Source organism: Terrapene carolina, unplaced genomic scaffold, assembly GCF_002925995.2.
Source record: "Terrapene carolina triunguis isolate 2854851 unplaced genomic scaffold, T_m_triunguis-2.0 Scaffold68, whole genome shotgun sequence".
Taxonomy (NCBI): Eukaryota; Metazoa; Chordata; order Testudines; family Emydidae; genus Terrapene; species Terrapene triunguis.
The window spans coordinates 2,374,375-2,399,596 of NW_020664419.1; the positions used below are offsets into that span (position 1 = coordinate 2,374,375).

The following is a 25,222-nucleotide window of genomic DNA, read 5'->3' on the forward strand; positions in this document are numbered from 1 at the left end:
CAGAAACAGACTAACAACAGTTAGTCAATATTTTAGTCAATAGGTCAATAACGTGCCATCGCAGGTAATTAGTATCAATGGTCAATGCGGGTCTGGCTGGAGAATCTTGCCCACATGCTCGGGGTTCTGCTGATCGCCATATTTGGGGTCGGGAAGGAATTTTCCTCCAGGGTAGATTGGCAGAGGCCCTGGAGGTTTTTCGCCTTCCTCCGCAGCATGGGGCAGGGGTCGCTTGCTGGAGGATTCTCTGCGACTTGAAGTCTTTAAATCATGATTTGGGGACTTCAACAGCTGAGTCAAGGGAGAGAATTATTCCAGGAGTGGGTGGGTCAGCTTTTGTGGCCTGCATCATGCGGGAGGTCAGACTAGATGATCATAATGGTCCCTTCTGACCTTAAAGTCTATGAGTCAGTATAATAAATCCTAGGTTGAGAAGCCGGAGCTTGCTGCTCTTTGATGAGTTTATCAAAGTTTGGTGTAATTGTAGTCAGTACAATCCGAAGGTCGTGTTCAACATCCAGTCTGTTTCTGCTTTTGTTCTTCAGTTGAGTCAGGGCAGAGAATTCAGTTTCTCACAAGTATGTTGTACTGACAGGCACAATGACTATAATAGCCTGGCAAGCAAGAGCAGGATATTCCAACAGCAGCACTGCACCAAAACTGGGGAAAGCTCATTTCAGTATATTTTCTCTGTAGACTGTGATGACAAGATAACTTGACCAGCTGAGATTCTTCCTCCATAGGTAGACTAACATTTTCCAACACAACTCCAAATGGATCCTGTATCCATTCTTTTCCCCTGAGTTGTTCGTCTGGAAAGTGATCGCAGAATCTTTTGTGCAATTTAGTTAAATGATTCCTGATCGTTTTCTTCAGTGCTTTCTGGCTAGCAGAATCTTTCCAATGTTTTTGTTTCTAGAGACTCATTGCGAAACATGTCCATTCTATCATTTGAAACATGTTTGTTCACCAGAGAAAGTTTTTTTTTTTGAATGCAGCAATTTTGTCAGTTTGCTCAAAGCGATTGTGCCCTCTTCCCTGTAAAGACGGGGTCAAATAATTCGGAAAATCAAATATATCTGCCGTATATGCAACATGAGGAAGCCATGTATCGTTACTGAAGTGCTTTGCCAGGCGAGACTTTTTTTCCTTCAAAAAAAAAGCTGCCAACTCACTTTTAAGTTCTTATACACGAGACAACACTTTGCCATGGGACAGCCAGCGAACCTTAGAATCATAAAGCGGATTTACATGTGCACTGCCCATTTCCTGACAGAAAACTTGAAAGCATCGTGAATTCTTGGCATTTCGTTTCATGTAATTCACAATTTTGACAGCATCTTTAAGAGTTTTGTGACGCTCAGGTACCATGTCTTTAGCTGCTAATGCCTCCCTGTGCAGGAAACAGTGGTTCCACATTGCATTGGGTTCTTTCAGAAGGATTATTTGAACAATTTCTGAATGTTTCCCTGTCATTGAAGTGCCCCCATCAATTGTAACACCAACACACTTCGATCAGCTCAATCCCACTGACTCCAAGTAACCATCCAATGCAACAACTATATCAGCAGCAGTAGCAGAAATAGGCAAATCCACACGAAACAAGTACTGGATAAGGTAACAAGCCTTGTGGATGGGGGGGAAGCGGTAGATGTGGTATATCTTGACTTTAGTAAGGCTTGTGATACTGTCTCGCATGACCTTCTCATAAACAAAATAAGGAAGTACAACCTAGATGGAGCTACTATAAGATGGGTGTATAACTGATTGGAAAACCATTCCCAGAGAGTAGTTATAAAGGTTCAAAGTCAAGCTGGAAGGCATATCAAGTGGGGTCTCAGAGGGATCAGTTCTGGGTCTGATTCGGTTCAATATCTTGATCCATGATTTAGATAATGGTATAGAGAGTACACGTATAAAGTTTGCAGACAATACCAAGCTGGGAGGGGTTGCAAGTGCTTTGGAGGATAGGAGTAACACTCAGAATCATCTGGACAAACTGGAGAAATGCTCTGAAGTAAATAGGATGAAATTCAATAGGGACAAAGGTAAAATACGCTACTTAGGAAGGAACAATCAGTTCCACACATAGAAAATGGGAAATGACTGTCTAGGAAAGAGTACTGCAGAAACGGATCTGGGGGTTATAGTGGATGACAAGCTAAATATGAGTCAACAGTGTAACACTGTTGCAAAAAAAGCAAACATCATTCTGGGATGTATTTGCAGGAGGGTTGTAAACAAGACATGAGAAGTAATTCTTCCACTCTACTCTGCGCTGATAAGGCCTCAACTGGAATATTATGTCTAGTTCTGGGTGCCACATTTCAGGAAAGATGTGGACAAATTAGAGAAAGTCCAGAGAATAGCAACAGAAATGATTAAAGGTCTAGAAAACATTACCAATGGGAGATGATTGAAAAAATTGGGTTTGTTTAGTCTAGAGAAGAGAAGACTGAGAGGGGACATGATAACAGTTTTCAAGCACATAAAAGGTTGTTACAAGGAGAAGGGAGAAAAATTGTTCTCCTTAATCTCGGGGGATAGGACAAGAAGCAATGGTCTTCAATTGCAGCAAGATGGTATAGGTTGGACATTAGGAAAAACTTCCTGTCAGGGTGGTTAAGCACTGGAACAAATTGCCTAGGGAGGTTGTGGAATCTCCATTATTGGGGATTTTTAAGAGCAGGTTAGACAAATACCTGTCAGGGATGGTCTAGATAATACTTAGTCCTGCCTTGTGTGTAGGGGACTGGACTCTCGAGGTCCCTTCCCGTCCTACGATTCTATGATTCTTGAAAATCACTTTCCCACACGTGCCTCACATAAACCAGCAAGATAGTGTGAGTTGATACATCTGTATGAGTCTGTAACAGTCGCTTACTGAAAGTCCATCAGTTGTTTGCAGTTTGAGGTCTTCTGAGATATCGCAGATTCTTCCCTGTATTGTATCACTGGAGAGAGGGATTATTTTTAATTTTTTTGCAGCTGACTCACCCAATAATTCAGTGCACATGCCAATAGCAGAAGGTAAAATTAACTTCTCAGCCACCGTGTGAGCTTTTTAACATTTCACAGTGCAGCGTGCAACAAGGTAAGAAGCATGCGATGCTTGCTCCCAGATAGTAGATACACATTCAAGTGTTTTTTGTGACATTTCCAAATCTTTCCTTTTTCGTTTAAAAAAATCAAGAGGCTTGTCTTTATAGCTAGAGTGCTTTGTCTAGAAATGCCTATGTAACTTTGATGGTTTTAGACTTTCATTTGCTAACAGTTCACAGCAGATGACACTCTGTGGCCTGTGTTCATCATTTCGGTCCTCAATAATGAAAACCCAAACTTTAAGTAAACAGGGTCGTACCTACGATTATTTTTCTTCTCGGGTTGTGATGAATTCCTACTGTCACTTGTGCTTGCAGTTGCAACAGAACAGTTTAAAAATGTATCCATTTCACTGATTAAAGACTCACTTTGTGATTAAAATGCACACTCTTCACTGGAGGTTCTACATGGAACACTCATTTCCCATAACTCTTCCCGCTTTGCATTCGATTGTCTAATTGATGAGGCTACAAATGGGTCACAGAGGTCACGGATTCCGTGATTTTATGTGACCTCTGCGACTTCAGCCCCGGGTGGCAAGGCTCTGGGCTCTCGGCCCCCCATGGCAGGGCTCCGGACAGCCACGACCCTTTCCTACATTCTTGCGACCCGCTTTTGGGTCATGACTCATAGGTTGAGAAACACTGAACCAGTCCATCCCGTGAAGCAGGATCTTGACCATCCCTGAGATGTTTGTCTAACCTGTACTTAAAAACCTCCAATGATGGGGATTCTACAACCTCCCTAGGTAACTTATTCCTTACTTAACTTATATTTGGAAAGTTTTTCCTAATATCTAACCTAAACCTCCCTTTCTGCCAATTAAGCCCAATACTTCTTGTCCTACGTTCAGTGGACACAGAGAACGATTGATCCCTGTCCTCTTTATAACTGCCTTTAAAATATTTTAAAACTGTTATCAGGTCCCTCTCCTCAGTCTTCTTTTCTCAAGACTAAACATGCACAGTTTGTTTGTTTTTAACTTTTCCTCGTGAGTCAGATTTTCTAAACTTTTCATCATTTTTCTTGCTTTTCTCTGGACTTTCTCCAATTTGTCCACATCTTACTTAAAGTTTGATGCCTAAAACTTAACACAGTATTCCAGTTGAGTCCTCATCAATGCTGAGCAGAGCAGGACAATTACTTCCTGTGTCTTACATACAACCCTCCTATTAATACGCCCCTGAATAAATAAATATCTAAGTTGGGGGGGGGGTATTCTTTTTTCCCCCTGTACTGAGATCTTAGATTTAATGTGGAATAAACTCTTTGCTTTAATACAACTGAGTTACACCTCTACCCCGATATAACGCTGTCCTCAGGAGCCAAAAAATCTTAGTGCGTTATAGGTGAAACCACGTTATATCGAACTTGCTTTGATCCGCCGGAGCGCACAGCCCCGCCCCCCCAGAGCACTGCTTTACCGTGTTATATCCGAATTCGTGTTATATCGAGGGGTAGAGGTGTATAAACCACTAAGAAATTAAGTTTATAATGCAGAGGCTGACAGATCCTTAACTGTAGCAGCACTAGCGTGTGCCACTATTTTATCAATGAACTATGGCAAATGAGAACAGTGTGGTGCACATGGACTCTATAAAACTTTAACTTCAAAGGCTTGATTTTCTCAAAGATATTAGAAACGTATCCAGCTTTAAAGGTCATTCCTGAGCACAAACCAGATGGTCTTAGTGTCCAATTTCATTTTATTTATTTTTTTGAAAGACTTTTACCCATTACAACTTTTTTTATTGCAAGGCCATGTTCACATTTGAACTGCCAGCATATCTTACATGAAATACATTTTTAATGAGTGGAATGTTTGAAATTTAAAACAGTAAGCCATAAAATTGCTGAAATCTCCACTGAATAATTAAAATACAACTTCACTTTGTAGTTGCAATGTTCTGCTCTGTTAAAATTCTCTCTCTCCTTTTTTCTCATACATAAAACTTTTGAGGAATAATACATATTAAAAACAATGCTTTTGGAAAACAGATAGTGCTTGGAAAATTTGGGCCAGTTTTCAATTAGTTATAATTTCCAAGCTGGTCTCTCAAAGCACTCATTGTGTATCACATTTGATTTTTCCAATCTTGTAACCGTCACAGCATTTCTGTCAAAAAGTCCTTTGGACTTGCTAGTCATGTGAGTTAATCTAGCATTATAACATATTACAAACACAGAGTAGATCTTCATATTATAGGACTTGAGTTGAAGGAGGTGCCTATTATATAACATCACTGATAGTCAATCTAGGGTTCTATGGTGCTGGGCATCCAAAGAACTAATTCTGCTTCTACATTGTCAGCTATTGTATACGTTTCAGAGTAGCAGCCGTGTTAGTCTGTATCCGCAAAAAGAACAGGAGTACTTGTGGCACCTTAGAGACTAACAAATTTATTAGAGCATAAGCTTTCGTGGGCTACAGCCCACTTCTTCGGATGCATATAGAGTGAAACATATTGAGGAGATATATATACACACATACAGAGAGCATGAACAGGTGGGAGTTGTCTTACCAACTCTGAGAGGCCAATTAAGTAAGTGAAAAAAACTTTTGAAGTGATAATCAAGATAGCTCAGTACAGACAGTTTGATAAGAAGTGTGAGAATACTTACAAGGGGAGATAAATTCAATGTTTGTAATGGCTCAGCCATTGTATATGCACTTAGGGCTCTATTCTTATGACATATTACATTAGTACCTAGAGACCCCATTGTGTTAGGTGCTGTACATATACATAGTAATGTATATAGATACATACATAGTCCCTGCCCTGAGGAACTTACAGTTTAAAATAAGGCAAAATGCAACAAGTGAGTGTAGCAAACAGACAGAATTGGAGAGATGATAAGAGCACCAGTAACACATGGCTACACAGATTACTGCAATGTGTACTATATAGAACTACCTTTGAAATGTAGAAGTTACAGCTGGTGAAGAATGAAGGATGCCCATTTGCTTTGTCAGAATTAGCTACAAAAAGTATATAATGCTGGTTCAACTACCTTGAAATTTAGACTCTACAGCTGGTGAAGAATGGAGAATTCCCACTTTGTCGGCATTAGTCACAGAAATCATATTGTAATAGTTCAGTAATTACACTGGCATCCTATTCGCTTCTGAATGCAATATGTACGTGTCCCATATAGATGCACCCTAACACTTTTGTAGTGGGCTGTGGCAGACTGACAATTTCTTGCAATATCCTGAATGAACTTTACTGAATTAAGTTAAACCTTACAGAATTAGTTTTAACATCTTTGGAGTTCATTGTATTAAAAATGCAATTGTGTATGTGTTATCATAGAATTGTATGTATTTCCATGGGAAAGGTAAATAGGAGAAGAGCAGGGGGTGATTAGGCAAATTCACTCAGGTTGTAACATCTCCAGAGAAGCCACCCCCCTGGCAAAATATACAAACAATATTTCCAACTGGATTCTCCAGGGACTGACAGACAAGGAAAGAATTTTTGGATAAATAGGCTAGTCTTAAACTGGCTCATGGCCTTCTTCCTGATTCAGCAAATGGATAGGACCCCTGGTTCCCAGTGGGTCCCAATCCTCAGGGTAGGGATTGAAGGACTGGGCCCTCCAGAATCCATGTTAGGGTTGGGGTTATTCGGGCAAGCTTTGGGGATGCATGTAAGTTCTTTTATTGTTTTAGTACATTTTCTCTGTAATGCTTTGTACCTTAAGACTATAGTAGGCTTGCCTAGGAAGTGCTGCATGGTAACATATATCTGTTGACAATCACTCTGTTGTCTCTGAAGAGACAGCAAGCAGGTGTCCTTGAGCAACCTGTCTGTGCTGGGAAATACACAGTGAAGGCAGGGAACTATGCAGCCTGGGAATACCCTGGTCCGTGGGTCTCCATCCAGAATGGCAATAGCTGGGGAGCTGGAAGCCAAGAGTAGGTGCCCTTGCTGAACCTGAGGGGAAATACAGGTGCAGTTGCCCTGAACTGTGACGCTGGGCACAATAACATGAACTAAAGAATAAGTTCAGATGAATGGATGGATGGATAGACAGATAAAAGGTGCTGATTTTGCTTTGCAGTTCACCTTTAAAGGAATCTTGATAATTTATACAGCATATTAAAAAATAAGTAGATATTATATGATGACTTCAGACAGCCTAGATCTAGTAGGAGACAGAACGCCTTGCAATGACCATTTAACAATCTTCTGTAATATTTAACTTTATAAAAAAGCAACAATTTGAGCCTTGACCGCATTCTATCGTCTCTTAAACTGATGGAGTAAATTTACCTGTATCTGAAAAAATTGTTGAACTGTCTGCAGATTCTGTGAGAAAGTTCCCGCTTTCCACAGGCCACGGGTCCAACTAATATTAACATGGGGTAGGGAGCATCAAGACTAGGCAAAGTGCTGCAAGGAGAAAAAACAAACAAGGCACTGTTACACTTCCTACAATGGACACTTGTATTGGCATCATATAGGTCTTTGGGAACAGCATATCATCAAGGGAACTGATCTAATCTAATCTAGGGGGTGGGGTGGGACACCTAACTGGCTTCAAGACTGAGCTTGATAAATTTATGGAGGGGATGGCATGATGAGACTACCTTCAATGGCATGTAGTCGTTCTGCGACTGCTAGCAACAAATATCTCCAATGGCCAGTGATGGGACACTAGATGGGGAGGGTTCTGAGTTACTACAGAGAATTCTTTCCCAGGTGTCTGGTTGATGGGTCTTGCCCACATGCTCAGGGTCTAACTGACTGCCATACACCGCTACCCCAATATAACACGACCTGATATAACACAAATTCGGATATAACGCGGTAAAGCAGCGCTCCGGGGGGACGGGGCTGCGCACTCTGGCGGATCAAAGCAAGTTCGATATAACGCAGTTTCACCTATAACACGGTAAGATTTTTTGGCTTCCGAGGACAGTGTTATATCAAGGTAGAGGTGTACTTGGAGTCGGGAAGGAATTTTTCCCCAGATCAGATTGACGGAGACCCTGGGAGTTTTTCGTCTTCCTCTTCAGCATGGCTCACTTGCAGGTTTAAACTAGTGTAAATGGTGGATTCTCTGTTATTTGAAGTCTTTAAAATCATGATTTGAGGACTTCAGTAAATCAGCCAGAGGTTAGGGGTCTATTACAGGAGTGGGTGAGTGAGGTTCTGTGGCCTGCAACATGCAGGATATCAGACTAGATGATCATGGTGGTACCTTCTGACCTTAATATCTATGAGTCTATACTATTCATGTCATTCACTGCATAGACAAAGAAAGCAATGGAAAATCAAGTGTGTACATTTATGCATGATTTAAACATGAAAACAACACAAAATATTTCATTAAAAAATCCCATAGCATTTTTTTTGCAAAAAGTAGGATGTTAAACCTGGTGTATCCTGCTCAGACTGTAACTTGGATTTACTGTCTTTTCTGAAATTCCCTCTGCAGTTACAGTTGCTGTTGCTGTGGTCTGTTAAAGAGTTGCCCAGCTCCACCTCAGACATGGCAATATTTCAATGGTGGGATAATTGAGTCTTGACCACATTTAGGATCGATCCTGCAAACCTTTATAACTCTCATGAAAGTACTATAATCTCATTGACTTGAAGGGTTTGCAGGATCGAGGTGATAGTTTGTAAAGTGCTCTACAAATGGGATGAAAGACACTAAGGATTATGGGCCCAATCCTGTGTAGCACTAAGCACCCTTAATTCCCACTGACCGAAGCACTCTGCAGGATAGGATGCAAAGTGTTTGCAGAAACACAGAGGCCTAACTTTAGGTGCCCATTTTTACAATATTTTAGCCTAAATCCATATTAAGTGGCTTGATTTTCAGAAGTGCTGAGCGTTCAGCTGCTCCCTTTAAAGTCAGTGGGCATTTGTGGGTGCTCTGCACTTTTGAAAGTGAGGCCTCTTATTAGGTGCCTACATATGGAGTGTAAATTTAGACATTTTGTTTTTGAAAATCTTACCAGAGAGGTTAAGATTATGTCATTTGATGTGACAAACACCAGCTGAAATAATTTTTAAAAACCCCACCTTTTTTTGAAACTAATAAACGGCTTGACCCATTTACGTTTTCTTTTAAAGAAAACAAATCACATCTAGGTTCCAAACTTCAGACTAATGTGATTTAAAATAGCTGAGTATAAATGCCTGAAAACAGAGTGTATAATGGAAACAGCAACAGAAGTAGATGATTAATCTATCTGAAATAATGTTAGCTGTTAAGCATAAGTGAAGGGAAAAAATTAGATAATTCAGAGTAATGGCTTCTCTCCTGCATCAGCTCACACCAGCAAAACAGTTCTATCTGTCTAGGTACTGATATAGTACCATATTCTCTTTGTGCCTCTAAAGCATTAATGAATTTCTTCATCACAACACTCCTGTGAAGTAGGAAAGTACTATCCTCACTTTACAGATGAGAAACAGAGACACAGATTAGATTTAAGTGATTTGCCCAAGGTCACAGAGGGATTCTGTGGCTAAACTGAGAACTGAACCGAGGTCACTTGCATCCCAGTCTAGTGCCCTGTTCTGTAGGCCAGTGTTTCTCAACGACCGGTCTGTGGATTGGCACCAGTTCCTGAGCTTTCCCTGACACAGTTTAAGAAAGCAGCAAGCCAATCCCTGGTATCAAAAAAGTTGAGAAACACTACTCTAGACTACTCTTGGGTTAGGATGTCAGTGGAATCCCTCAGTAGAAGAAGAGGTTACTCACCTTGTTCAGTAACTGGAGTTCTTCAAGATGTGTCTCCATATGGGTGCTCCACTTCAGGTACACATGCGCCCTGCATCTTTAATCAGATATTTTTGGTAGCCGTGCCTATTTGGCCCACACACGTGCCCTACACATCCTCATGCCCTTCACCGAGGCTACATAAGGCTGCACAGTGAACGGCCCTCAGTTCCTTCCTCATTGCAAAGTCCCACAAGGGAGACTCTGAAGCTGAGGGGAAGGAGGGCAGGTACTGGAGCATCCATAGAGACACACATCTCAAAGAACTCCAGTTACTGCGCAAGGTGAGTAACCTTCTCCTTCTTCTTTAAGCAGTGTCCTTATGGTGACTCCCGAGCAGTATCCCCTTACAGAGGAGGGAGCTTCAGAGCAGAGTCCAGTACTGAAGAGACAACTGCATTGCGAACTGCAGCACCTGTCTAACGGCATGAACCAGAACATAAAGGTTAGAGAAAGTCTGTACAGAGATTCATGTTGCAGCTCTGCAGATTTCAGCATCTTTGAGACATCTGGAACGTCTTTGAGTAAAGCCACTGTGTAGACTGTGACCCTGTAGAATGCTCCCCACTCTAGGGGGAGGTTGAATGTCAGCCAAGTAATAACAAGCAATAATACACCCAGAAATCCACCCTGAAAGTCTTTGCAGGGAGATCGCAGATCCCTTGGATCTGTTGAAATTCAGAAGGTATTTTAGGTAAAAACATAGGAACCGGTTGTAATGAGACCTTTTCATTGTACCTGGAGGATCTGCCATTAAGGCCTCCAGTTCCCTGACACTCCAGGCAGAAGTGATAGCCACCACTCATGGTGCATGGTAGTCTAATGAGGCAATTAAGGGCAAGGTTCAAGTCCTAGATTGGAGTAGGATCTCCAATTTTTGGGAAAAGATTCATTAGACCTCTTAGAAATCTTGACATAGGATAAGCGAAAACTGAAAAACCTTCTAAGGATGAATGAAAGGCAGTTATATCTTCCAAGTTAATTTTGATAGAGGTCATAGAAAGCCCTGATCTTTTCAATTCCAATAGGTAGTCTAGGACATTGGAAAGAGAAGAGCAGGCAGGAGAAACTTGTTGATGGGTACATTAAAGATTATCTCTTTCATTTTTGAAAGTAAATGCATCTCGTAGACTCCTTCCTGCTGTTTACCAATACCTGTTGCACATCTGATGAACAAGAAGACTCTTACTCACAAAACCATTAAGGAGCCATGCTTGGAGCTGCAGAACATCCAGGTTGGGGTGAATTGTCTGACCAACATCATGAGACATCTGGCGGGGACTGGTCAGAAGCCACCAAGGTGGGTGAGAGATAAGTTGGATGAGGTAAGGATACCAGACTTGTCTTGGCCAGTTGGTGCAATCAGAATGACTTTGGCCTTGCCCTCCTTGATCTTGCTGAGGACTTTTAAGAGCAACGGCATTGGTAGGTATGCATAAAGGACACATTTACCCATGAGATGAGGAAAGCCTTTCCTGGTGATTGGGGATCAAGTCCCCCTCTCGAACAGAATCTGTTGCATTTTGCATTGGCTGCAGTGGCACAAAGATCGACTTCTAGACACCCTTAGGTTAGAAATATGTTGTGGAGGACCTAAGAATCCAACTCCCATTTGTAACTCTCAGAGAAACATCTTCTCAGGTTTGTCGGCGGTGGTGTTCTGATGCTCAAAAGATAAGCTGCTGAGATGACTATTCTGTTGGCCATGTGCCAATTCAAGAATTTCATCGATTCAGCACAGAGTGATGGGGAACATGTCCCATCCTGATAATTGATGTAGAACAGGCAGACCACGTTGTCTGTCATGATCTTGATGGATTTGGCTCTGATCAATGGGAGGATGTCGGAGCAAGCCCTCCTGATTGCTCTCAGTTCCAGAATGTTTATGTGCAGAAGACTCTCTTAGGCAGACCATTTGCCCTGGTCCAAAAGGAGCTCTCCAGCCCAAGAGGGATATGCCTGATGTTATAACAACAGTCAGAGGAGCTTGCAAGAAAGGAACTCTCAAAGATATCTTGGAAGGATACTCCACCAATTGAGCTTTCCAGAACTTGCCAAGAAACAAAGACCTGTCTGTTGAGACTGTGTTTGTTTGGTATGTAAACTGTCCTGAGCCATCCCTGGAAACTTCAGAGAGATAATTTGGCATGTTGGGTTACAAAGATACATGCTGCCATATGACCAACAGCTGAAGACAATTTCTTGCCACGGCTTGAGGACTTATCTGAATTCTTGCAGCAAGATTTTTTTTAGGTTCATGAAGTTGTCCCCAGAAAGGTAAAATTTGCCTGTTATGGCTATCTGTTGAACTGTGGGCAAAACACACTTTTCAGGAGTGAGTTGGAGGCCTAAGCTGTGGACCTTGTGGTTTGCAATGCCTATAGGACCTCATGATAAGAATGACCTCTGAGTACCCAATCATTGAGATAAGGGAAGATGATTATCCCTAGATGACAAAGATGGGCAGATATGACCGACATAACCTTTGGGAATATCTTTTGGGCAAAGGAGAGGCTGACAGGCAGCACACAGTAGTGGTTGTGATTGACTATGAAACAAAGAAACCTCTTATGAGAGGGATGAATTACAATATAAAAGTAGGTGTCTTGAAGGTCAAGATTCACAAATGAATCTTTGGAATCTGGGGAGTGAATTATACCTGCTAGACTCACCATCCTGAATTTCTGAGGTTTCACATAGTTGTTCAGATGGCCTCCAAAACCCATTTGTCAGATGTTATGCTCTCCCAAGCAGGTTGAAATTGGGATAGACCATGTCCAAAGAGGGGAAGGAAGTTGGGATGGTGGAGCAATAAGGCCCTGTTGAGAGGGTGGTTCAGACTGTAGACCAAGCCATCAAAACTGGTGCCTGGACGACATGGATGGCTGGGATGAGACAGCTGTGGTAGTAGCTGCATATACATTGGCCAGTGGCTTGGATGGTCTAGGGAAGGTAAAATAATAAGCTGGGTGAAATCTCTGTGCCATCTGAGACCTGCTAAACTTTCTTTTATTTGCAGGTATATATATAGCGAGGGATCTAAGCGTAGTGCTTCGAGGTATGAAGAGTGTCATCTGTAGACTCCAAAAACCATTTATGGCCATCAAAAGGAAGGTTCTCACCAATAGTCTGCACTTTTGTAAGGAAGCCCAACAGCTGAAGCCAAGACACTCATCTCATCACGGTGGTGGTGAAAATGGACTGGATTGTGGTATCAGCTGCATTCAAGCAGGTCTGCAAGGATGTTTTTGCTAAAAGTTGACCTTCCTGTATGATGGCTTTGAATTGTTCATGGGCTCTTTTGGTTAATGTTCAATAAAGCTGTTAAATTTGTTATAATTCAGGAAGTCCTGTTTGGACATGAGTGCTTGGTGATTCATTATCCTAAATTGTAATGTCACAGAAGAGTAGCTCTTGTGAACAGAAAGAACAAGATGCCACTGGTCCTTATTATATGGAGCAGCACTCGTGTTGTGCTGCCTTTCATGTTCATTCCCTGCATCCGCAACTAAGGAATTTGGTGTGGAATGTATAAATAAAAATTCCAAACCCTTGGAAAGAAGATAATACTTTTTGTTGGCATGTAGGTGGTGCCATGGCGGGAGTTTACCAGATCAGTGTGGCTGGCTCAAAGAGAGCCTTATTAATTGGAAAAGCCACTTGCAACAAGGTTGAGGTTTACAAAATAGCTAGGAGTTTATGATGGGAGTCCTGAACTTCCTCAAAACGAATTTGAAGCATGTCCCCAACTCGCTTCATCAGGTCCTGGAAATGACAAAAATAATCTGCCATGAAGGTTGAGGGGGCATTATAGCCTCATCAGGGGATGAAGAAGAGATATTTGGATGAGGTTTCACCTCTTCATCAGCCCTTGCCTCCTGCTCCTCAAAGGTCTCTTGTACCAACTCTGTTTGATGAGGAGGGAGCAAACACACAGGGAAATGGAATTTCCTATGTTCCCTGTGGTTTGTACTGGGCGCCCTTAGAAACTGTTGGCAGTATAGGACCCATGGGTCCCAGTAAGATTGCTAGAGAGAGTCATAGGGCATAGGCAGAGATAGCTACTATTGGTCATCTCAACTGGTTGAAAGTGGTGGATGTTTATCCTCCCTTCTTTCAGTATGCAGAGGTGAATAAATACTCTTCAAAGACCCTTGAACTGAAAACTGAGTATCCGAGTCAGAGTCCTCATGCACATTCTCTAAAGGAGGTGATAACTGATCTCCATGAATGATCGAAGTTGGAGAACCAGAAGGTCTCAATGAGATGTGGGTAGCAGGTGACCCAGATGATTTCTGTATCAAAAAGTGTACGATACCTGAAAGCAGTGAAAGATTTCAACTCATTAGAAACAGATCTCTTAAGTATCTGAACTCCTACAATACCAAAGAACATAAGAGGTTGGTGTCAGTATGAGGTAGGTATCTGTCTTGAAGAATAAGCACACCTAAGTAACATATTCAGATGTTGCAGTCCAGGGCATAAGTACCAAGGGTACTGAAGGGTCAAGTAATGCTGATTTCTTGCTAGTGTGATTGTGACCACTGGAAGCAAGGGAGGTCTTTGGAACCAGTTTCTTTTAGTAGCGGCATGAGCGTTAGAAGCAGCTTCAGACATCTTCACAGTACCAGAAGCACTTGGAGCCTCAGCAGTGCTCCTTTTGGGGCTGGCGGTCTTCAGTGACCGAGGCCTCTTTCCCAGAGATCTAGCACTCCTGCTTTTCTTATCAGTTTCCACCAACTTGGAGCACTAGGGTCTTGGTACTATAGGCACAAATTCAGACACCCCCACGGAGGTTTTTGGTGACAGGGATCCTGAAATGGCTGAGGTAGTCACCAACTTCTCCTTTATGTCCTTCAGTGACCAAGATCCTGAGGCAACTGGGGTAGCAGGAATCGTACCCCTAAAAGCCCTTGGTGACCTAGATCTGTAAGTAGACAGGGTACTAGCAGTCTCACTCCTTGAAGCTCCAGGAGACTGAAATCCATACAGGGGGGTTCTCAAAGTCCTGATCCAAAGCTGGTTTTAAGGCTTGCTCCATCACGAGAAGCCTGAATTTGAACTCCCTCTTCTAATGAGATCTTCTCTGAAACGAAGTACAAATCTTACATTTCAAGGGAATATGAGTATACCCCAAACACTTGACACACCAAGAGTGTCCATCACTAAGCAGGATAGACTCCTGACAAGAAAGACAATGTTTAAAGACTAGGGATCCAGGCATACCCCAGAAATAAAGAGTCCAAAGTGACCCCACTAAACGGGGAAAACAAAGCAAAGGGAAGCCATTTACAAATATGAACTATTTACAACTATAACGAACTAACCATGCTAAAGTATTAGTAGAAGGAGACATGCTAGAGACTCAGTTTCAGGCTGAAGGTGGTTGAGAAGGAACTGAGGATGGTTTGCCCACACAGCTCTATATAGCCTCAGTGCGGGGCATGAGGATGTGTAGGGCACATGTGTGGGCCGAATGGACACTGCCACCAAAAATCTCTGATCAAAGGCACAGGGCGCATGAGCACCCGAAGGGCAGCACCCTTAGGGACATAGCTTTTATCCTGATTATAGACATATTTACACAACTGCCACAAAAATAATCTTTAAAAAATACACCGAGACATTAAAAAGCCAATGTAATAACAATATGCAAAATATTCTCCCTGTATTTTCTACAGCAAAAAGTTGCTACTGTGATGCATTCAGTTCAAGTCAAGAAACTCCCCCTTTCTTCACTGTTACTCCATGTTTTCATGTTGCCTTCCCCCTTTCTGCCATTTGCTGTCAGGAAGGGACCAGATCAACACAGAACAAGCCCAACAGATGCCAGTGACAGCGATAACTATTACAGTCAGTGAGTGAATTATTAAAAAGGGACCCTTTTAAAGATGGGAATTCCATGAAACACGTTTAATAACTGGTGATTTCAGAATTTATTTACACACAGTAGAGGTGTTCTCATTACCCTCTCAAGGCCATGTCACATGTGACTAATGATGTCAACCCAGCACGTGAAGATAAAATCAGTTTCTTCAATATATTTCTAATATATTCCTTAAAAATACATATAATACACAAGTAACTGATACAACCTGGTAAAATGTGGATTTCTCTCTATTGTCATCTCTTTTATAAAGTAGTGTCATATTGTGTATCTATACAATATATAATTACTTGATGACTCTCTTCTCAGGCCCTACATCACAAGTACTCCCAGCTATCTTTGAGATACCACTGACTTCCCCAGGAAACTACAATCCATTGGTGGTCTTTCAGAAAACACCATCCTGGCCACTATGGATGTAGAAGCTCTCTACACTAACAGTCCACACAAAGATGGACTACAAATTGTCAGGAACAGTATCCCCAGCGATGTCACGGCTCACCTGGTGACAGAACTTTGTGACTTTGTCCTCAGCCACAATCATTTCAGATTTGGGGACGATTTATACCTTCAAGTCAGCGGCACTGCTATGGGTACCTGCATGGCCCCACAGTATGCCAACATTTTTATGGCAGACTTAGAACAATGTTTCCTCATCTCTCGTACCCAAGTGCCCCTTCTCTACTTGCGCTACATTGACGAGATCTTCATCATCTGGACCCACGGGAAGGAGGCCCTTGAAGAATTCCACCGGGACATCAACAATTTCCACCCCACCACCAACCTCAGCCTGGACCAGTCCACACAAGAGATCTATTTCCTGGACACTACCATGCAAATAAGGGATGGACACAAACACCACCCTATACCGGAAACCTACTGACCGCTATACTTACCTACATGCCTCTAGCTTTCATCCAGAACACACCACACGAACCATCGTCTACAGCCAAGCCCTAAGATACAACCACATTTGCTCCAATCCCTCAGACAGGGACAGACACCTTCAGGATCTCTTTCAAGCATTCTTAAAACTACAATACCCACCTGGGGAAGAGAAGAAACAGATTGACAGAGCCAGAAGGGTACCCAGAAGTCACCTACTACAGGACAGGTCCAACAAAAAAAGTAACAGAATGCCACTGGCCATCACCTACAGCCCCCACCTAAAGCCTTTCCAGAACATCATCAAGGATCTACAACCTATCCTGGAAGACAATCCCTCGCTCTCACAAATCTTGGGAGGCAGACCAGTCCTCGCTTACAGACAGCCCCCCAACCTGAGGCAAATACTCACCAGCAACCACACACCACACAGAAACACCAACCCAGGAACCATCCCCTGCAACAAACCCTGTTGCTAACTCTGTCCACAAATCTACTCAAGTGACACCATCACAGGACCTAACCACATCAGCCACACCATCAGGGACTCATTCACTTGCACGTCCACTAATGTCATATATGCCATCATTTGCCAGCAATGCCCGTCTGCCATGTACATTGGCCAAACCGGACAGTCTCTACGCAAAAGAATAAATGGACACAAAGCAGATGTCAAGAACTATAACATTCAAAAACCAGTGGGAGAGTATTTTAACCTCCCTGGACACTCAATTTCAGACTTAAAAGTGGCCATTCTTCAACAAAAAAATTTCAAAAACAGACTTCAACGAGAAACTGAAGAGCAGGAATTCATTTGCAAACTTGACACCATCAAATTAGGCCTGAATAAAGACAGGGAGTGGCTGGGTCACTACAGGAAGTAATCTCCCATCAACTGTTGAGTATGGGCCATCCACCCTGATGGAATTGGCATTGTTAGCACTACAAAAAGTAATTTTTACACTGTTGGCATTCACAACTTCTTGTCAACTCTTGGGAATAGGACACATCCACCCTGATTGAATCATTTGGTAAGGCAACTCCCATCTTTTCTTGTGCTGTATATTTATGCCTGCCTACTGTAATTTTCACTCCATACATCTGAATAAGTGGCTCATACCCCATGAAAGCTTATGCTCTAATAAATTTGTTAGTCTTTAAGGTGCCATAAGACTCCTTGTTGTTTTTACTTAGAACTCTAATTTCTTTAAATACATTCCTCTTGCTAGACCACAGGAACATGTCCTCAAAGTCCCCATATTTACTATTTTATCAGCAGAACAAGAAGAACACATCACAATACAGTCTTTAATTACATCATCATACAATTTTCCCCCCACAACCTTGTAAGGAGTATCTTGTAAGGTGTGGTGCCCTTGGCTCATTCACTGTGTATTTTGCAACTTGTGGGCTTTGGCATTCAAAGTAATACACAATTCTCAAAGATTCATATATTTTAAGGTCCAAAGGGACCACTGTGATCATTTGGTCTGATCTCCTGTATAACACAGACCATAGGACTTCAAGTCCAATAGCTGTGATTGAGTCAGAACATATCTTTGGAAAAACATCCAATCTTGATTTTAAAATTTCCAGTAATAGAAAACCCTTGTTAAGTTGTTCTGATGGTTAATTATCCTTGTTGTTAAAAAAAATTGTGCCTTATTTCTAATCTTAATTTCTCTAGCATCAACTTCCAGCCTTTAGATCGAACTCAAACCTTTGTTTGCTAGACTGAAAAGCCCACTATGACAAAATTTCTTTTCCCCATGTACTTATAGACTGTGACTTAGCCTTCATGTGTATCTAAAGTTGTAGAAAAAAAATCACATATTATATTGTATTATTTAAATAGCAGAATGTTCTATGATTAAAGACAGTATTGAATTGCCTACGCAGAAAGGATATTGCACAATGTTAATGTTGACATTTCCTGATTGTTGAGTGTACAACTATTCAACTTTACAGTTCTTTACATAGTTTTTTAATGGAATTATTAATAATACAGTAAATAAAAATGCCCTGCATGTGATCTAAGGAGATTAATGCAAATGAACTATAAAAATGTGGCTACAAGGAGCATTTTCTAATTTAGAAAATTAGAAAAAAATCATCATTAGGAAGATTTCACTAATGAGGGCAGTGCGTGCTTTTCCAGCTGAGCACTGGCAGGCACTCAAAGCTTAATTAACATTATTGGTTGCTACCTTAAGTGCCAGACCATATGTTTACCTGTTTGTTTATACAGTACTTCTGACTGAATACAGAGGTTTACAGACATGTATATCTCCAGCACTGAACTCACATACATACACCCATAAAGAAATACCCGAACTGGGCCTATATCTGTGTTGGAAGGATGCCAAGCATGGATGCCTTCTGGCGAAGCAATTATGCTATTCAAGAAATACTCAATTACAGCCCGATCCTGCAAGATGCTAACTGCCTTTTGTAGGCAGCTGGGCCCCTTGAGAGCAATCAGAGCCATGGAGACCATGCTCAGCAACTTTCAGGATCAGGGCCATAGAGAGGAAGCCATTCTAAGGCCTGGTCCACACTAACCTCCCACTTCGGACTAAGGTACGCAAATTCAGCTACGTTAATAACGTAGCTGAATTCGAAGTACCTTAGTCCGAACTTACCGCGGGTCCAAAAGTGGCAGGCAGGCTCCCACATCGATGCCGCGTACTCCTCTCGCCGAGCTGGAGTACCGGCGTCGACGGCGAGCACTTCCGGGATCGATCCCAGAAGATCGATTGCCTGCCGCCGAACCAGGAAGTAAGTGTAGACGTACCCTAACTGTAGAAATCACAATGAGCGTCTTCTAAAAATGTAGATTTCAGGATTACTAAAGTATGGACCTAAGACAGAGTGCCCAGTTATGTGTTTAGGTGCCCAAATTGGTGCTTAAGTAGGCTTTTGGGAACTTAAGTGATAATGAGTGCCTAAATCTTGACCTTAATAATAATACTGTGCATATCTACAGCACCTTTCATGAGTATTTCAAAGCACTTTACAAATATTAATGAATTAAGCCCAACATCCCTGGGAGGTAGATGAGTAATAGTCCCATTTTAGAGATGGAAAATGAAGCAGAGACAGGTCACACAGGAAGACAGCAGCAATGCGGGGAATAGGACCGAGATCTGACTCCCAATTCTGTGCTTTAACCAGTAGTCAACACCTTTCCCTTCCAAATGCAGAACTGGCCAGAATTCCATAAATGCAAGCTTGAAAATTTGGCTCTGGGTGTGTAAATTGTGCTCTGAGTTGCAAAGTAAAGCTATTTCGCTCACAATGGGATGCCAACAGTTTGAAGGGAAGAAGTAAATAGAGTAGAAAGAAGATAAATTTTAGAGCTCTCTTCTCCCTCTAGAGATTTTTAAATTGCCACTGGGTATTGATAGAGTTTTCGCATCTTTCATTTATGGTGCAAATGGCCATCTGCTTCAACAGATTGTTTAAAAGAAACAGAGCTGTGGGCAATCTGTCTCAGAGCTTCAAGGTGAGCAACTAACTTCATTTCATAATCAATTCAACCAAGCAGGATATGCCTAATTTTCAGACTGACAACAGCAGACTGCAGAATGCCTACTCTTTGTGAGGCTGATTTAAAGGTGGAAGAGGGACAGAGAAATGTCCCACTAAATATAACAACATATTCTGCTTTACCTGAGTGCCACCTACAGGACCAGATGTGAACTGAAGATAAGATTACCTGTCAAAGATCCTCTGTGGCTGAATCATGCTGTACATAATATGGGTCATGTGATCTTTAGCAGCAACTACTTCTGGAGGAGGATCATACTTGTTCACAGCAGCAACCTGTTTCCAGAGTTAGAGGCATAGGAAGGGAAAAGTGATGTCCTTCTTCTTACCTGCAATACCCTGAATAAAGTAGTCTGAATAATGATGGCTTCATATTTACAAGGGGCAATCGTTCTATCTGGCTTAGCTATGATTGTGTGACTATATAAAGCTTTTTGGGAAATTTAAACTCAGCTCAAGAAATAGGTGGAAAGCACCCAAAACTAACTCACCATCTCTCTTAATTTATTCTATCTTTTCTTGGCTGGAGGGATAAGGTTAAGGGAAGGGGGTCAGCTCATAAAGTACACCCTCATTTTGTCTATATTTTCATTATTCATTACTTTTTCTGTTCTTAGTGCTGGTGAAAAATACCAGATTGAAAGTCATAGAGACAGAAATCATTCATTTATTCCCCAGGAAAGGGAAAGCAGGGGTACCATCAATGCAAGCTTCCTCCAAAATGGTCCTGAAAAGGTACTTCAGCTTTGATCTAGGAGGGAGAGGAGAGGTCAGTCTCCAAGTCCATTATATTCTTGGTCCATTCTGCTGAAACTTCTAATCATGTTACTGATCAGTGGATATTTTTTTATGTAGACAGCAGCCCATTAGGAAATAGATTAAGAGCCACCAACTCATTTCATACAGGCCACCAAACCACAGCTATCAGATGGTAGCCCTTTTGGCTACTCCATCCCAGGCAGATTTAAATCAGTGATCTGGGCCCTGTCTACACTTGCTGGGGAATCATATTTGAAAAGAATTCTAATATGGGTGACAAGGCTGGAGTGAACGAGCTAAGGACCATTTTTAAAGGAAGTGTTCTGGCCAACACTCCAACCTAGGCTAGCAAGTTCTTAATCCTGATGATTCTAATATGGGTTTGGCCCATGCATTCTAGTCCCTTATACACAGGAACCGTGTATTTCTAGATACAGCTCCCCTGTAAGTATAAAAGGAGCCCTAGAAGTGAAACATTCTACACAGTGCCAGGGTTACCAACTAGTCCCTCCAGTTATTTCTTGCAGAAGGCTCTTTTAAAAATCACATCCTAACTAATAAAAACAGCTAAAAGAATTACTAGTATTTTACAGCTTTCAGACAATTCACTTTGCAGTATGAGATATCTTAAGAAAATAATAGCAGTAACATGGTGATTACGTCAAAGCACTTTACAAATATTAACTAATGAATCTAAACAACTACCTAGGGACTGCTCTGACAGAATCTACTTTTTCATTAAGAAATACAGTCTTTATGTAAGAATTGTATATTGGTAAACTAGAGTTGCTTTTGACAATACAACAGCTATATCGTCAGATGTCAGGGTCTTAAAAGCAAAACTGAACTGAACTGATACCTATTGGCTGGAGTGTGGGGAATTTTTTTTCCCCTCACATAAAGCAATTTTTATCTCCACATAAATATTTATGAAAACAACTTGCATTTACCACCTTTGCCCAGAAGGAAACAGGATTATTTAGCACCATTCCAGAACGACATGGCGTTTCCAACAGTTGCCATATACCTTTTCTTCCACTTTAATCTTCCTGTGATCCAGCTCTGTTAGTCGGAGCAATATGAAAATCACCAAGAGCCAATAATCTGTTTGTTCCTGATAGAAATAAAAGAAGCGTTCCGTTGTTTTCACTTTTACATATATAAATATTTCAATTCAGATAGCAAATAATATCCCGGAGGCCATTTGAACATAATATCTTATAATGTATAACGTCTTTCACCACGAAAGATCTCAATGTGTTGCATAAACCGATCGCTTCTTCCACCACTGAAATGCAGCCGCCTCTAGAAAGAAACCAGAGAGCTGTTTACCAGCTTAAAGCAACACTGTATAACAGTTTGAAACAGGAACTGAAGAATAATACCATAGCCAACTGAAAATGTACAGGGAACATAGATGGACAAAAAGTAATTACCCATATGGGAATTAGATAATAACCCATGGCTAATACCACTAATCTTGCAAGTAGTGTTATGGGAACTTTTCTTTAAAGTTAGAGTATAAAATATAATCACTATGTATGCATATAAATCACTAAAAAAAATACGTCTGATACATAATAAAAAAGAATAATTAACAATTAAATAGGAAGCTGACATCTTGACAACCTGCTGAAGCATATTAATTCTGAGAAAAGTCAGGTCCTGTTAAACCATTGAAATTCAAAGACAGTCTCAAAGCTGTTTTAAGATAATTGTTGTTTATTTTTCACAAGTAACTGAAAACCCTGTAAATTAACTGGAAAAAATATGCACACACAGAGAGAGATGCATTTTAATGGGGTAAAATTCTGCTCTCAGGAGCTTTGTCTATTGTAATATAAAAGGGCTAGGGGCATCATTTGCTATGGGGCAAGGGATGCAACTGACCCCCTGACCTTGGTTCTCCAACTTTTCATAGGTTCCTATGCTCCACTTCCCCCCACCCAATTCTGCAACTTTGCAGGACATAATATAATCACAGATAATGTTCTATATGTGTTGCCCCTTCCTCACCCATCCAGAATTTTTCGGAAATCCTGCAGAATGCTGCAAGGTCAGGAAGAGGTGGTATATTTCAAACATTTCTTTACGTTCATTTCATTGCATGCAACAACAGACTATTCTCAAGGAAGCCACCATAGAAATCGACAGAGTTATCTTGAAACAGGAGGGAGAAGTTAAGTCCTTAATATTTCTTCCCCAGACATTGGAAAACACTGCAAAGTTCAAAGAGGATCTAAAATCATCAAAGCAGGGTGCTAGGACCTTTAATCTTCAGCACCATCCAGGACAAGTTATAAATCCATGGTGTACAAAGTCAGTACATAAGATTTTACTCCACTTTAAAGGTTTCTGTCATTGATAAATGGGCTGTTTTAGCTCATTAATCAGGGAAGATTGTAGGGCCCTTGAATGAGAAACAAGTCTATCATAAAGAAAGAAGATGCCCATTCCAAGGACAGACAAGGTGGATGAGGCTTCTGTTGGTGAGAGAGAGGCTTTCGAGCTCACACAAGAAGAGCTCTGTGTAAGCTCAAAAGCCTGTCTCTCTCACTAACAGAGTTTGTCCAATAAAAAGTTATTACCTCAAACACCTTATCTCTCTAATATCCTGGGACTGACAGAGCTACAGAGATTCCAAGGAGAGGCAGTTGTAAAAGGTGGCTGTTCACTCAGGGTTTGATCCAGCTGCCTTTGAAATTAATGGGATCCTTTCCATGAACTTCATTGGGAATTGAATCAGGGCCCTAAAGCTTTTACATATTTTTAGAGGGGCATGCCCAGCATCTATTCTGTCCATACACATCTCTAACACTTTGACATAGGATGAACTATTCACTGCAACTACATTTTCAGGTACCTATTCACCTTTTTCCTTACCTGTACTGGGTTTCTTAACAGATTGAGCACTCTGAGGAGAGGCAGGTCTTCAATATATTCCAGCTCACCCAGTTCAGAAATCTAGTTATTCGCAGAAAAAATGATATCAGTAAAAAGCCACATAGCGTAAGATAACTATGGGGAGAAAGCATCTCGGTGCCAAACTAAAATGTGGACACGAAAATCCCACTACACCTACCAAAGGTGTACACATATCCACGGCATGCAGTAACACACTTCTTGTCACACAACTCAGGTAGCTTCCATAATGCTTGGGTGACTTGCTTAGGCAAGACCGGATGGTTATTTTAAAAGACATAGCTCTCTCCAATCTTTTGCATAATATCTTGCCAAACCGCAAAATGCCCAATTTATTTTTTTGGAGACACTGGAAATACACTAAGAACCACCACCACATTTCATACAGGCCATTAAACAAACCGCTATCAGATAGTAGTACTTTTGGCTGAAGTGAACTAGCCAGACAATGGGGTGCCCTGAAAGACTGCGGCTTGCAGTCAGTTCCTGAAGGTTTAGAGTCACAAGCAGGAAAAAATCTCCCTTTCTGTAAAGGACTTTTTTTTTCCATTTGGTGTCCAAAGCAAAGTCATAGTGAGGGCCCTCACTCTAAAACCTGCGTGATTGGCTGCTTTTGAATGCTAAGACCAATCACAGGACTTGACAATTAAAACAAGACATGTATACATTATCTGTGTTGAAAAACAACACAAGATACTGAATGATTCTGAATAGATGCACCAATAGTGGATTTGTGTGTAGAATGACACCTAATCAGGAAGTCACCCCACCCCCTATTATCTGCACATGCAAGTACTCATTTGTGCACACAATTATCTCTTTGCCTATGCAATCATACATGTTGCATTCACAAGTATGGATTTTTTTGCACATACATTTTTTGCAGATAAGACCATTATGCCCACTTTTGAAAAATTGGATTGTAAATCGTCACTGTGAGAGCCAGTTAATGTAAATCTTTTAAATCATTCTGTACTATTTCAAAAATGGTATCTTTGCCTACTTATTTCACTTTATTTTGTATGGGTGCTTTATATTTTTATAGAGTCCTGAACTGATGCTGTGATGGTGTGCGGGTTTGGTCTGTACCACTTCTGAATTGTGAATGATTTTATTAAATTGTATCATGAATCTACTATGTCATGAAAAGCTTATAGGCATGTAGATCCACTCTGAGTTAGCAGGGCTGTGTCATGTCTCTTCTAGGCCAGAGACAATGGTGAGTGCACTGAATGATGTTCTATTCAAATACCTTGAGCAAATGGGTTTGCTCGAGCTGGGAGAAGACACTTCCCCTGTTTGTCTGAAGATGGGGGAGGTTGAGAGCAGTGAGAAATTACCAAAAGGCAGAACAAAAGAAGCAAGTGACCCTAGCAG

General features: G+C 41.3%; 1 protein-coding gene across 1 annotated transcript in view; it reads right to left on the reverse strand.

The window, feature by feature from the left end:
- Positions 1 to 25,222, reverse strand: part of LRGUK (leucine rich repeats and guanylate kinase domain containing) — a 76,908-nt gene that overhangs the window by 33,705 nt on the left and 17,981 nt on the right. The window contains exons 8-11 of the mRNA XM_026648936.2: positions 23,807 to 23,887; positions 21,951 to 22,037; positions 20,334 to 20,440; positions 7,380 to 7,499 (exon numbers count right to left, since the gene is read on the reverse strand). Of these exons, the coding sequence (XP_026504721.1) occupies positions 7,380 to 7,499; positions 20,334 to 20,440; positions 21,951 to 22,037; positions 23,807 to 23,887 (395 nt within the window). The remainder of the gene's footprint in view (positions 1 to 7,379; positions 7,500 to 20,333; positions 20,441 to 21,950; positions 22,038 to 23,806; positions 23,888 to 25,222) is intronic.